This window comes from Silurus meridionalis, chromosome 19 (assembly GCF_014805685.1).
Source record: "Silurus meridionalis isolate SWU-2019-XX chromosome 19, ASM1480568v1, whole genome shotgun sequence".
In the NCBI taxonomy this organism is placed as follows: Eukaryota; Metazoa; Chordata; class Actinopteri; order Siluriformes; family Siluridae; genus Silurus; species Silurus meridionalis.
In genome coordinates this window covers 6,262,009-6,275,628 of record NC_060902.1, presented here as the reverse complement: position 1 = coordinate 6,275,628, position 13,620 = coordinate 6,262,009, and the positions used below count along the sequence as shown (strand labels likewise).

The 13,620-nt window shown below is 35.4% G+C and overlaps 1 protein-coding gene and 1 long non-coding RNA gene across 2 annotated transcripts; both read right to left on the bottom strand.

Annotated features, from left to right (window-relative positions):
* Positions 1 to 94: 94 nt before the first annotated feature.
* LOC124402074 lies at positions 95 to 834 on the bottom strand. The gene is made up of 3 exons (XR_006928650.1): positions 798 to 834; positions 298 to 424; positions 95 to 186 (listed from the first exon to the last, which is right to left on the bottom strand). It is a non-coding gene; the product is annotated as an uncharacterized LOC124402074 (long non-coding RNA).
* A 7,834-nt stretch (positions 835 to 8,668) lies between these two features.
* LOC124402006 (elastase-1-like) lies at positions 8,669 to 13,036 on the bottom strand. Its single transcript, XM_046874586.1, has 8 exons — positions 12,937 to 13,036; positions 12,558 to 12,655; positions 12,281 to 12,381; positions 11,235 to 11,360; positions 10,238 to 10,374; positions 9,320 to 9,462; positions 9,036 to 9,185; positions 8,669 to 8,783 (listed from the first exon to the last, which is right to left on the bottom strand). The coding sequence occupies exons 1-8, from the start codon at positions 12,974 to 12,976 to the stop codon at positions 8,772 to 8,774; spliced, it is 807 nt and encodes a 268-aa protein (XP_046730542.1). The 5' UTR covers positions 12,977 to 13,036; the 3' UTR covers positions 8,669 to 8,771.
* Between the last annotated feature and the right edge of the window lie 584 nt (positions 13,037 to 13,620).

Here is a 13,620-nt window from a genome sequence, read left to right as displayed (position 1 = left end):
CAAATAAATGAGGCTTAAAGACAGCCGTCTTCCCTTTAAGTGCTTTAAAGGTTTTAAAATAGGACATAAAAGTGTCTGTATGCTAAGTGGCGTTGGCTCTTACTGGCTTTGGGTTCTGGCTCAGCTGGTGATGGAGCAGGGGTTGTTGTCGGGCACGACCTGACCTGAGGCGAGCAGAGCCGCCAGCTGCACATACAAATTCAGGGTGTGTTTGCGTGAGCAGACAGACACAGCAGAGCGATGAATAAGACCATAGTTATTTTTAGCCAAATAAGGAAGCTATTGCAGAAAACGTACCAAATTACTGGACCTCCTGTTAGCTCACAGTTTTTTAATCAGGAAAAAAATGTAATAGGTGGCTGACATTATGTCCTGGGTCCAAGATCTAGCTCCATATAACGCTTATATTATGTAGGACTTTAGCCTGCCAAGAACAAAACAATAAATAATTAACATTAGCTTATGTTGCACCTGATGTGCAACACAAAAAAAATCAACATTTGTTGAGAAGTTGTGGTCTAATAAATAATGCTATATGTATTATGCAGTACTGCATTAAGGTTTGATTAAAAATATAATAAACAGACTGACAATTGGATATCAACATCATTAACATAATAATTGTCAAATTGCTCAATCCACCCACTTCATATCTAATAATAATATTAATAATAATAATATTAATAATAATAATATTAATAATAATACAAGCTTTAATAATAATAGTGTGCAAAAAATATCTAATGCTCCAAAATTTTGCAGCTGAGACTACTTTTTGTTACAAATTGGGAACATACCGTAGATTTTTTTGCATTTTTCGATTTTTGAATTATTTCACTCCAACTTTAAATCCTTCGACTGTCACCTTTTCTTTTAATTTGATCCACACTAAAACGTATACAGTTACGTAACATTATATTACTATTATTCTTAACATGCCATCATACTTCTGAATGTGCAGTTTTGTATTTGTTAAAATGCTAGTTAAAACCGTTTTGACCAGGACAAAGTGTAATAAACTGTGATGTCATTGTGGTCATAGAAATGATGTCACAGACTTTGTAAAAATGACATATTTTACATTTACCAAAAATCCACTACTGGATAAAGTGTTGTGTATTTCCATGCACACACTGGTTAAAACCCCAAAGTAAGTGTACACTGTAAAAAGTTATAAGTTGAGTTTACTTGTGAACCTGTGAAAACTGAAGTTTAATTTTAAGCTTAAACTCTCAAAAAGTAGTTACATAACAGGTCTGCTTGTTCACATTACTAGAAAAATGTTCATCTTTCTCAAGTTGTACTCAAAACTCAAAGGCATTAATACAACAACAGTCAACAGATTGTTGGCAGTAGAAAATGTCTTTATACTATAAAACAATTCGTAAATCATGGCATTAAAAACACAGAGAGAATTTGCACATAATAAACTCAGGAAAAAAAACAATTATTTCCCTATTTTGACATTTATAAACGTAAATTTTTTTTGTGGTGAAATACATGCATTAACAACACTATAGACTATGAATGTTTTCTGAACAAGTTTTCTCGTTCTCTTTAACAAACAACAAAAAAAAAACTTCCTCTAAATTAATTCTAAAACCAATCACTTACCATTTTAAAAGGAAACAACAATTTTAACAACAGATTGACAATTTTAATAACTCAGTAATGGTCAATCATGAAAAATTACACCAAAAAACACTCTATCATGGCAAAATATGTTACTGCATCAAATGATTTTTCAGGGATTGTATTTTAGGTTTGAGAGACTTGTGTCCAAGTGTCTAAATTCATAGCATGAGCCCAAAAAGCAGGCACATACTGTAGCTTGGGGAAGATTTTCCAGGTCATCTACTACAACTGTACCTTCCAAAATGATTGCAGTGGATGTGGCCTCGAAATGTAGTGAGTGGAGTATGGTTTTAGAGTCCTGAGGGATCACAGTCAATATGCCGAATGAAATGCTTGACACCTCTTCTTTGTCATCACAATCCTAAAATGTGAGTAGCAAATGACAAAACTAAAGTCGAAATAAGTCACCTCACATTTTAAGAGCACATGTTCATGTTAAAAATGTGCGAATAAATTAAAGACAATTATGTCTAGATGTAAAGGCCTTTTCAAACTGTACACAGCAGCAGATGCAGAAAAGATAATGACATACATTTTAAGTAATCAAGGTTGGGGTTACGAAACGACCAGGAAGCTATAAAAAAGCACATGAAGTGAAGCCAGCGCGTGTCGGTGCACAGGGATGAAGAGAGGCTGGCCAGCTATCTCTCCATGGGTGTCCTATCGTCCCTTAAGGCCCCGATGCTTACGCCTCAGCAGGTCAAGCTGCAGGGCTATCAGGCTGACCTGCTGCGAGAGTTGGATGTGGGGGACATCTCAGGCCGCCAGGAGGTCCAGGAGCTACACTTTGTGGTGGATCTGACTCTGAGGGCCACCAAAGAGACCGCTGTGGCTGGTCTATGGCTGCCTTTGTGTCTACTGAGAGGCACCTGTGGCTGTTGGGATAGGGCCAATCTGCTGGATGCACCCCTAGTGCCGATTCACCTATACTCCATGAATACAGAAGTCAATATGTTTCAGGAGGCCAAGAATCAATCGGCGGCGTTCCAGCGGTTCCTCCCACATCGCTCTCAAGGGGCTGTTAGGCGGGCACAGCTTCAAACTTAACCCAGCACCTCCTGGCACTGGGAGTTTCAGAAACAGAGCGTCGCCACTCGTACTACCCCCACATATATGACTGAACTCTGGCAGAATCTTAAAAAAAAGGACAAACTGACGTTAAACACTAAAATGAAGAAGTATGAATTGACAATAATCTGAAAAGTGGTTAATTTTATGCGTTTCAATTTGTGATAAAATATATATGAAAAACAGGGCTGGTGTGTTTGAGGATGTGTGTAGGAAAGTGGAGGTTGCCAGTTGAAGTGTTGTATTCATTAACTGAGCGATAATTACAAAGGACCTTAATTAGAATATCAGCCCTGTTTAGAAATTTTTGCAACATTTGCAGAACTGGTACATAAAAAAACTGATTGTGAATCAAGATTGTATTCAATTGGCATGACAACTGGAAATTGACTAAAAATATGATGCTCTTCTGCTTATTGAGGAAACAGGCTCACCAGCTTTAGTCATTTTCAAGATTGGGTTACCGTTTTTTTGTACTACATTTATTATCTTTCTCACTAATGAATCACAGATACTGAGTCCATGTTCAAAAATAATTTGCTAAATTGCTTAATAGACAACAGGCTCTGACAGTAGTAAAATTTGATTTATTTGTTCAATTACTTCTTGTGCTGCTAAATCAGAAACATGTAAAGTAACCCACATTTTGAAAAAGAGTGATGCTAAATTATGCTCCAGCTGGTGCTGCAAAACATCAAGGTTTTCATTCTCTGCATCATTTTCCTCCTAGTGAACATCTACAGGATCCACATTTGTGTCTGTACTAGGAACAGTTTACAAGAGAATGTCCGATTTCAAGTGCCTCTGATCGTGTGTTCTATGCTCTCTATATTTATAGGCATTAAATGTTGAGGAGACATTGCTCTTAAAATTGCAAATTATTATGAACACTGCACCATTTCATGATTTTTGTGGTGCTACAGCAAATTATACAAAAACATGGATTCTGTGCAGGGCTCCTGAAAGTGGCAAAGTGGGCAGTGAAATATCAAAGGGGTGTTATCATGTGTACAGGTCTGTCTACTATGTAGTCTGTCTACTATGTAGTCTGTCTACTATGGTCTGTCTTCTGATGTGAATGATTTTTCGTTAAATGTACCCTAAGTGAATTAAATGATTTAAATAAGCATAGACAATCTGTGTAGATACATGGAATCGGAGTACATCTAGTGTAGCTTCCATGTTTTATTCTGTAGTGTTTCAGCAGCTGAGCCAAAAACAAGCAGAAGTTACTCATCCACTGCATTAAGTGAAATCGATAAAATATTTTGAGAACCGTAGAAATTGCTTAACAAAAATAATGTGTAGGCTATAGCTTGTTCATTTGCACGTGAGTGACTGCATGCGCTAGAATGTTCGCAGAAATATTTGTGAAGTATATGCCGCACTGTTTTTACAAATTAATGTTAAGCAACTAACGTATAACTGATTAAAGGGAAACTGAGCAAAGGAAAACAATTTAAGCTTTAAAAAAGTTGTTAACCTCATTTGACCATTTTAATGAAGATTTTAACAAATGTTTATAATTGTAGTTATACATGTGCTATAAACTATAAAACAGTATTGTTTTGGGTTTTAGTGCCAATACTTTGCACTAGATTTTGCAACAGTATGAACTTTTAGTACAATACACTAGATGCTCTCAAGTACTGTTAACTGAAAATGTTAAGTTTAATCACTGCATCCATCTGAGTTCACATAACACAGATTAAACAAGAAAAATCAACAAATTTGCCAATATTAGTCATATTTACAAGTTTTTCTAAAGTAGTGATTACTATTCAGTGATTACTTTTTTATTTTTATTTTTATTTTTTTTACAGGTGAACAGTTTATTATCAAGCTACTGATTTGAATTTGGTCAAATTTTTGAAGTCATCTTGTTTTTCTAGGTGTCAGGTGTTGCTTCTGGTTCTGAGATATCCATCTTGCACGTGCAGCCGGTTGAAGATTAAATTAAATATTCTCAATGATGTTCCAAAGAGACTATATGGGCCATAGCAATATCTAATTGTTGTAGAAAAGCCAACCTTTTTTGACATTTCCTGACTGTGTTACATTGCATTAACAGATAACAAATGCTGCTAATAAGGGTTTTTTCTGATTACTCTTCAATGCAGATCATGTTTCTGCAAGCAACTCCTATTTCAGGTAAAAACCTTTGTGCGGGTCCCCGCTGACATTTTTTATTTATTTATTTTTTTGCCTTGCTTTTTTAGCACATCTGCTGTTTAATCTGATTTTTCTTTTGAACCCCCAGCCAGACTAGTAAAGTGTACAAGGAATTTATTATGTTCTGGAATTGTGATCAGCTGAGAATTTCTAATGACAGTTTTTTGTGGTAATGGCTTTATTCAAGCTAATAAAACCACCTTGTATAATGTTCAATATAATACAGTTTTAAAACATTGAGGGCTCCTGAACAGCTTCTAATATATAAAAATTCTCAACCCCCCAAATATTAGTTACTTTATAATTGATTCATTTAAGGAATGGAAAAACCCTCTAAAACAAAGCCTTTATGACAACAGTGTGTTTTCAGCTTACTGACTCACTGAATAAGCCATTACCAAACCATAAAAAACTGTATTTTATAACAGTAACAAAACAATTCTACACCACAAATCAGATTTATTAGTAATTTTGAGAACCATGTCCTGTCAAACAAAAGGAAATTAACAATAATTGTAGCTGTCAATATAACTAATGTTTGGAAATAATGAAGATTTTCATTAAGCCTGAGAGTTTTAGAAGTGTTGTAAAGTTTAAATTGCTTTAACTTGTAGAGAAAGTGTTCAATGCAATTCTCATGCTAGGATTTAATAATCATCTTTGTGCTGCAGTGCTTTTGGGGAAACACAGCCCAGAACAGTAAATCAGGTACTCCAAAACAAACAGTAAGAATTTTCCACATCAGCAGAGCACCAAATGTTGGCCATGATTCTGGACAGAAGACAATCAATTAGATGGCCTTTTTTCAAACCGTGGTGATAATCACAGCCTTATGGACCTTTCGGGCCTATCTGTATTTTCACAAAAATATCACAAAGATCAACTGGTTTATTGACCATTTCTGTTCAAATCTTTAAATAATCATTTGATTCACATACACATTAGATTATAGTGCCGTATAATTTGAAAACAATGTGTATTTATGTCACAGAATACCAGACGCCTGAAACTGGGAGTAAAACAAGGTGTAGTTTATTTATCTTTGAAGAGAACAAACACAGGAGATTCAAAACCTGGAGTGCAGGAAATGATCAACTTAGCTGTAGCGAGCTTCACGAGAAGCAGAGCGAGAAACACAGGAGACCACAGGCTCAGTAGGGAGTCTGGATGATCTAGGGTAGGTATACGGTAGATTGGACGGCAAGTGAAGGGGGAGAGAGATCTTTGAAAGGGGACGAATTAAGGGAAAACAGGTGCAGGTGATTAATAGGAGGGAGAGGCTGAGCGAGATTGTTGAGCGTTAGAGGGGGGAGTGGTTCTCTAACTATATATATATATATATATATATATATATATATATATATATATATATATATATATATATATATATTGAATTATCATATGATTCTTATCAGGATATAAGAAATCAGATGAACATCATGATTTATTCGTACATATTTTACATTTTACAAATAAAGCTTTAATTGAAAAGCCATATATGGAAAAACTAAGTCAAATTTGACCACTTTAATAGGATTTAAAAGACTAAGTAGCAGCCAGCTGCTGCTAATTAACTGCCCTTGACAAATTGATCATCAGCAAGTGTGACCACCCCTATAAAAGCTGAAGTTTCAGCTGTTTGTCTCTCTGCAACATTCAGGTGTGTGTTAACACAATGCCATGGAGAGTGACATCAGCAGATGTTATGAGAAGGGTTATGAGGCCATTTTCAAATTTTACAATGAGGAAGATTATTCACAAATAAAACAGTTCAAGACCAATGTTGAGAATCTTCCTAGGAGTGGACATCACAGAAAATTCACCCCAATGTCAAACTGTGCAATGCTCAAAGAAAATGAGAAAAACGTTACATCTGAAATCTGATATTTGGGTTTGTTTTGTATCCACAGAACCTGTGCAACCTGCAGTCATTAAATTGTCCATGAACTCTCCATTGAGTTGGTCATGAACCTCTGTATACCAAAGTATTCTAGAATCAAATCTATGCCACCTTACTGACAGCTGAAGCTTAGCTCAAATTGGTTTATGAAACAGTACGAGGATTCCAAGCACATCAGCAAATCTACAAATGAATGGAAAAAGAACAAAATTAAGGTGTTTCCTCAAGTCATCTTGAAGCCAGACCTCAAACTGATTGAAATGCTGTAGCAGGAGCTGTGCATAAACAAATTACCAAAAAGGTAACTGAACTGAAACAGTGTAAAGAAGTTTAAACCAAAATTTCACCACAATGTTGTGAGAAACTTTGCTGCTGAGGGTTGTTCAACAAGCTGAATATAAAAAAAAGTACTTACACAGTTCAATATATCATTGTTTTTGTTCATCTGAGGTTGTTATTAGACTTATTCTTATTAGACCAGAGGTACCCAAACATTTTGCTATGAAAGGCCAAAAATCTGGATTGAGGGCCAGGGGGCCAAAGTAAATTTGCATTATACCAAACTGTATATTAATATGAAACCCCTGGTGGTCTAGTGGTTAGGATGCGGCGCTCTCATCGCTGCGGCCCAGGTTCAATCCCCGGTCAGGGAACCAACCCCAGCCACTCTTAGTGCCGGTCCCAAGCCTGGATAAATGGGGAGGGTTGCATTAGGAAGGGCATCCAGCGTAAAAACATGTGCCAAATCAACCATGCGGATGATCCGCTGTGGCGCCCCCTAATGGGAGAAGCCGAAATAAAGTTTATTAAAATAAAAGTTGCCATGGTTTCCTTCATTCCTGATTTCATAATATTTAAAAATAAATAAAGCATTACTCTGTAATCTGCTTAAGTAATACAGTTTTCGTTTCTGTTGAAATGCTTCTCCCTGCCAAACTGCAATGCTGTGTGTTGTACGTGTGATTTTTCCCTCTATTCACATGTAGCATGAATACAGATGTTAATGTTTTGAAAGTTCAACCTTGTTAAGAAATAATAAAAGACTAAAACGATGTTTAAATGAACTTTAACTGAGTAAACATTCTGTATTTCTTACCTTATTAGACTACTAGCTCTTATATCTTGTTGTGATGACCTGATAATCTTTTTCACCTTTCTAACAAAATTACAGTCTTAGCTATTGAACGGTAATACACATGAAGTAAGGACACTGCAGTGTAGTCTGAATGATGTTTGTTTTTTACTAATGTGTGATTAACTTTAGAAAATCCATATTTAACTTTAAACCAGAGCCACCCACAGTTAAATATTGGATTGATGTATTAACATTTATATACAGACCCAGATAGTCATACATACTTTAAAAAATACTGTATTCATATTGAAACTGATGTTTGTTTTATTTTATTTTTTATATGCCTGCATTGGTCATTGTATGTATTTTCCATTTTGGAAGAAAAAAAAAACATTTAGCTTAAATGAATGCAAATAAGTTGGCTGCTATGCTGCTTATATTTTCCATATGTTTATCAACAATCTATTGAAAAACATAGAATATTAATATGTATCATTATTGCTGTAGAGTCTACATCAAAATTAACGCTTTGGTTCATGCTTATATTTGTCAACCTTTTTAATGTTGAACGGATTCATTTGACCGAGTTTAGAGATGTTTACAAGCGCTAGAAACCATTATAATGCAACTGGCACTTTTACTGGTATGTCATATTGGTTTTGATTTATTTATTACATGATTGTAGCTATAGCATTAGGTTTATGTTTTTATTAATAACAATGCGCAACTGCACAGCTTTCTGGCTAAATCATTTATTGTAGTTACGCATTAAACTTATTCTGGTCATTTGTTTGCAAAAAGAATGAAATCAAGAAAGATTTAAACAGATACAAGGTGTTTATTTCATTTTTTTCCATCCATACTTGTGAGCATAGGGGATGTGTATCAGATGTTACTCCGGCTTCAACATCTCTATCCTGTTTATCCAATGATCTGAAATTAGAAATAATAATACAGAATATGAAAATGATCGTGTTCTTTCATTGATATAGACAGAAATTGAACCATCAAGTTGATGATCTTACAAAATAATGAAATTAGAAGAATAGAATAGAATAGAATAGAATAGAATAGAATAGAATATCCGTTAAACCTACACCTTATGATAATATTATTTATCAAAATCAGTACCTAGTGTTTTTTTTGTCAAGTGAGTACAAAGATCTAAACAGTAAGTGCACTTACACTACTGATCCAGCTATTGTAGGCTGAGACACGGGTAAAGACGGTGGGCTTCCTCACAGTGTTGCAGCCCAGAGATGACACAAAGCTGGTAACTCCATGGACAACGTACTGTCCGTTCACTTGGCAGTTCAGGGGGCCGCCAGAGTCACCCTGTTTTCACACAAAGACTTGTTAAATGGCTTGTGGTTTAATAATAAAAACTTCAACTTAACTTTTTTGTCTACTTAGACATTTTAAATGACCCAGACAACAGAAGACCTTCATCAACATATTTTAACTCAGACCTGGCAACCGGATTCATTGTAGCCTCCAGTGCACACCATGGTGTTCTTGACCGTGCTGCCCCACCAGCTGCTGCTCGAGCACGTCTGATGGTCCACCACAGGCATATAGGCTTGTTTCAGCTTAGCAGAAAGCTGACCGCCAGCTGGAGAGATGACAAACCGTTAAAGTTTGATAAGATAAATTCTAAGGTAACATATCTAACCTTTATATTGGACCAGTAAATAAAATGCTATATGTTTTTTTGCTAGATGAAGTGTTCTGAGTCACTATGGGAGATGAAATCAGAGGACAAACATGATGCATTTGACCTGAAAGTAACTATTTACTATAGCAAAAGACTGACCAAACCTTCCTTCAAAATAAAATGGGAGGAAAAGCTGTTCAATTTGCTGTTAAACGAAAATAGTCCATGACATGGTGGTGTGATTAGGCACTCACAAGATGTTTATTTTCCAATAACAGCCCAGTCTGGAGTGATTTATTTCACTTATACCACAAATGTGGCAGTGATTAAAATTTTTTACTAGATTAACGAATGACATGCCATCATTTTTAATTGTTAATAGACATTTTTAATCTTACAGAATGTCTGCCAGACAAATTTACTCATTTTTTTAACTCTTTCTTGAACTTGTGGGAAAAAATGCAGCTTGTAAACACATGCATAAATGGGAAACCAGGAAGTCCTCTGCCCTTCAGACTACCCCAAGGCAGAAGCACAGCAGATGCATTAGTTTAAATATTAGACTTGGTGTCTGCTAAAATACATGTGATTTACTTGTCAAGAGGCAACAACTTATTAGAAAGATAATCTTATTTAAAACTTCTTTTATTAAGAAAAAAAAAAAGAAATTCACCAGTGATATAGTGAAATTATTCCTAAAATGATAGTTGGTGTGTGTGATTAGTTTACTCACTCTGAGTTCTTCCCCAGCCGGTGATGTAACAGGGGTTGTTGTTGGGCAGAACCTGACCTGAGGGAGGTAAAGCCGCCAACTGCACATAGGAGTTCAGGGTGGCATCAGAAGACAGACGCAGCAGGGCAATGTCATACCTTAGAGCAGGATAGTAAATAAAGTACTATAATTATTATTTTGTATTTAATAATAACCATAAATATCTGTGCAACATTGGGTGAAAATTCCTATTTGGGCAAATTCAGTCTGGCGTCTACATGCGAAATTTTATAGGTCAATCTGTAAAGAAAAAAGACATTTCTGTCCAGATGATATATAATGATGTTTAATGGAAGCATGATTCCAGAATGAGTTTGCAAATTGAGAGACTTCACCTTGTGAATTACAAAAAAGGTCAGTGGACTTTGATTTAATGACATTCTGGTTGAACAATGGCTAATCAAGTCACCTATAAAAAGCCCTATGAGCAAAAGGTGCACATACTGCTGTGCATGCCACAATTAGGGGGACGTGGGGATGATTCCAAGTGTCCTCTTGAGAACATGGTTTAGGAGGCCCAGTGCATTACTAGTGATATGGTGGCCAAAATTCCTAAAGCTGAATCGGGCCATTAAGCTTCAGACAACACAGAAGGCCATCAGAATGCTACTGGTTGGAAAGCCTCCAAAGTCAGACATCATCAAATAAAGCTGAAGTAAACATGCAAATAGGGAATCTGCAGCCTTAGTTTCTGAATGAATAAATATTCTATGAATTTCCTTTGCCAAAACATTGAAGGAAAAACACAACTGAACAAATAAATGTTGACTCCATGATTAAAATTCAGAATTGCTTTCAGAGTCATGTTCAGTAGTTGAATGTGATTCAGGATCTCATTGACCTATTATTCTATGTGTATGCTCACTAAACACTATAGAATGAATGTTAATATTTGAAGCTAGTAATAATAAGATTATATTCTGTACAGTGTAAAATGTCAGTTGTAGTGATCTCATACCCTCCAGCAACATTATTGCGGTTCCACTGAGGGTGAATGTGGACAGCACTGACACTCATGTACTGTTCTGTGCCTTCATGGTTGTAAATGTCGTGTTCTCCCAGGATAACACGCCATGTTCTTTGTCTGTAAAGATATATTTGTGTAACATGAAAAAACACAAAAATAAGAGAAACAATATATAAAAAACTTTCCTTGTTTTACATTTACTTTAGTTGATTTTGCTTTGGCAAATTTTACAATAATTTTTTATTATGTTTTAAGGTTTATATATTTGCTTTTAAGGCCTGATCAAAGAACTGTTTAAAGTAGTAAATATTCTACTACAGGACACTGATAGAGGTTTGAATCCACGGATCACAATACTTGATTAGACACATTAAGAAAATTCCTGCTTTTTCATGCCTCGGTTTGCAAATTATAAATGTTAGGAGGCAAAATTTAAGCACGTTATTTCACAATTCTTAGATTTGATCATGCACCCCTGTGTTTCTACTGCTATGCAGATGACACCCATTTATACGTTTTAGTAGAATTGTTTATATTGAAAAATATTTCAAGAGTATGAGACAGTGGATGCTAAGTAACATATCCTGGCTGAATTTAGCCAAACTGTTTGATTATGAAGTCACTCTGGATGGTGTTTTCCATTACACCATGTGCAGCAGTAAAAGACGTGAATATGAGTCCAGTCTCTTGTCTGAAACTCATGTAAAGAATATTAGAGAATAACCTTTTTATTATTATTTTAGAAAATATGTAATGTCACTGCATGGTGCAGAAAAACTATTTCATGATTGTATTATCTTATATTCTTAGCTCCAGTAGTCAAGAATGTAACAGCAAGTTTACTTACAAGCACTAGGAAGTTTACCATATTATTCCTATTTTATTCGCATTACACTGACTCCTCGATTATAAAAAGTACCAAGGGAATTTAAGTCTACATCAGAATTTCTAAACAGCTTTATTATTGAAAAGAGATTTGTGATATTTTTTGTTAATAGTCCATGTTTGATTGTGTTCTGTATGTGTTTTTGACTCACGTGTCAACACAGTGAGCAGCAGTCATAACCCAGCGAGTCCTGATCAGAGTTCCGCCGCATGTGTGGTAGTAAGAACTGCCAGACAAATACTGTAGTGAAATCTACAGAACGAATGAAAGAGAGAATTTTAAATATATCACTATAATTGCAAAATAGTATTTTCACAACTTGAAAATTATTAGCCCAAGATTGTTTACTGGAAAATATTCGTGTTTTTTAAGGTTGAAAATTCCACAAACTGATGTCTGTGCCTCCTTATAATGGAACAATAACTTACCTGCCAGCGCCATGTGTTCGGCCGGGCCACTTCTCCACCTACAACTCTTTCCCCTACATACTCCAGGTATCTAGGCTCAGGCCTGTCTGCGGCCACAGCTATACACACACACACACACACACACACACACACACACACACACACACACACACACACACACAGGCACAGTTTTATACATCTACCACCCCTATATATACACTTTCAATGAAAGTATGTTCCACTTGTTATTCAGGAACAGTAGTGGTCTGATGCAGCCTTAAGCAAAAACAAGTACATTATGAGCAAAAAAAGATTAATCTTATAGTCAGATCCATTGCATTTAGTCATTTTTTGGTAAATGTTTCTAATTTTCTAGGTTTGTTTAGGAGCAATGGCTTACCCAGGGCTACCAGGACGCTCAACAAAATGAATCTTAGCATGACTGCAGTCAGTCAGGATTTGCATACTCCGGTATACTTCTGCCACTGCTTTATATACTATCACAAAGAAAGCAGTGATCGATTACGGGCTTAAATTTTCCACTGCAGGTGCGCACAATCTCACGATTATCAGATTTACCAAGGTTATTTTTCTGCCAACCCTGAAAGCTTTTCCTTCTGGATTATATATATAAAAAAAACTGAACAGTATTTATTATATATATATATATATATATATATATATATATATATATATATATATATATATATATATATATATATATATATATATATATATAAACACACCTTGTGTGTCCAAACTTTTGGTCAAAGGTTTATATATATTATATATACAGTACAGTACAGACCAAAAGTTTGGACACAACTGCTCATTCAAAGAGTTTTCTTTATTTTCATGACTATGAAAATTGTAGTCACACTGAAGGCATCAAAACTATGAATTAACACATATGGAATTATATATGGAATTATATACATAACAAAAAAGTGAACTGAAAATATGTCATATTGTAGGTTCTTCAAAGTAGGCATCAAGAGAATGCCAAGAGTGTGCAAAGCAGTAATCTAAGCAAAAGGTGGCTAATTTGAAAACCTACAATATGACATATTTTCAGTTGTTTCAC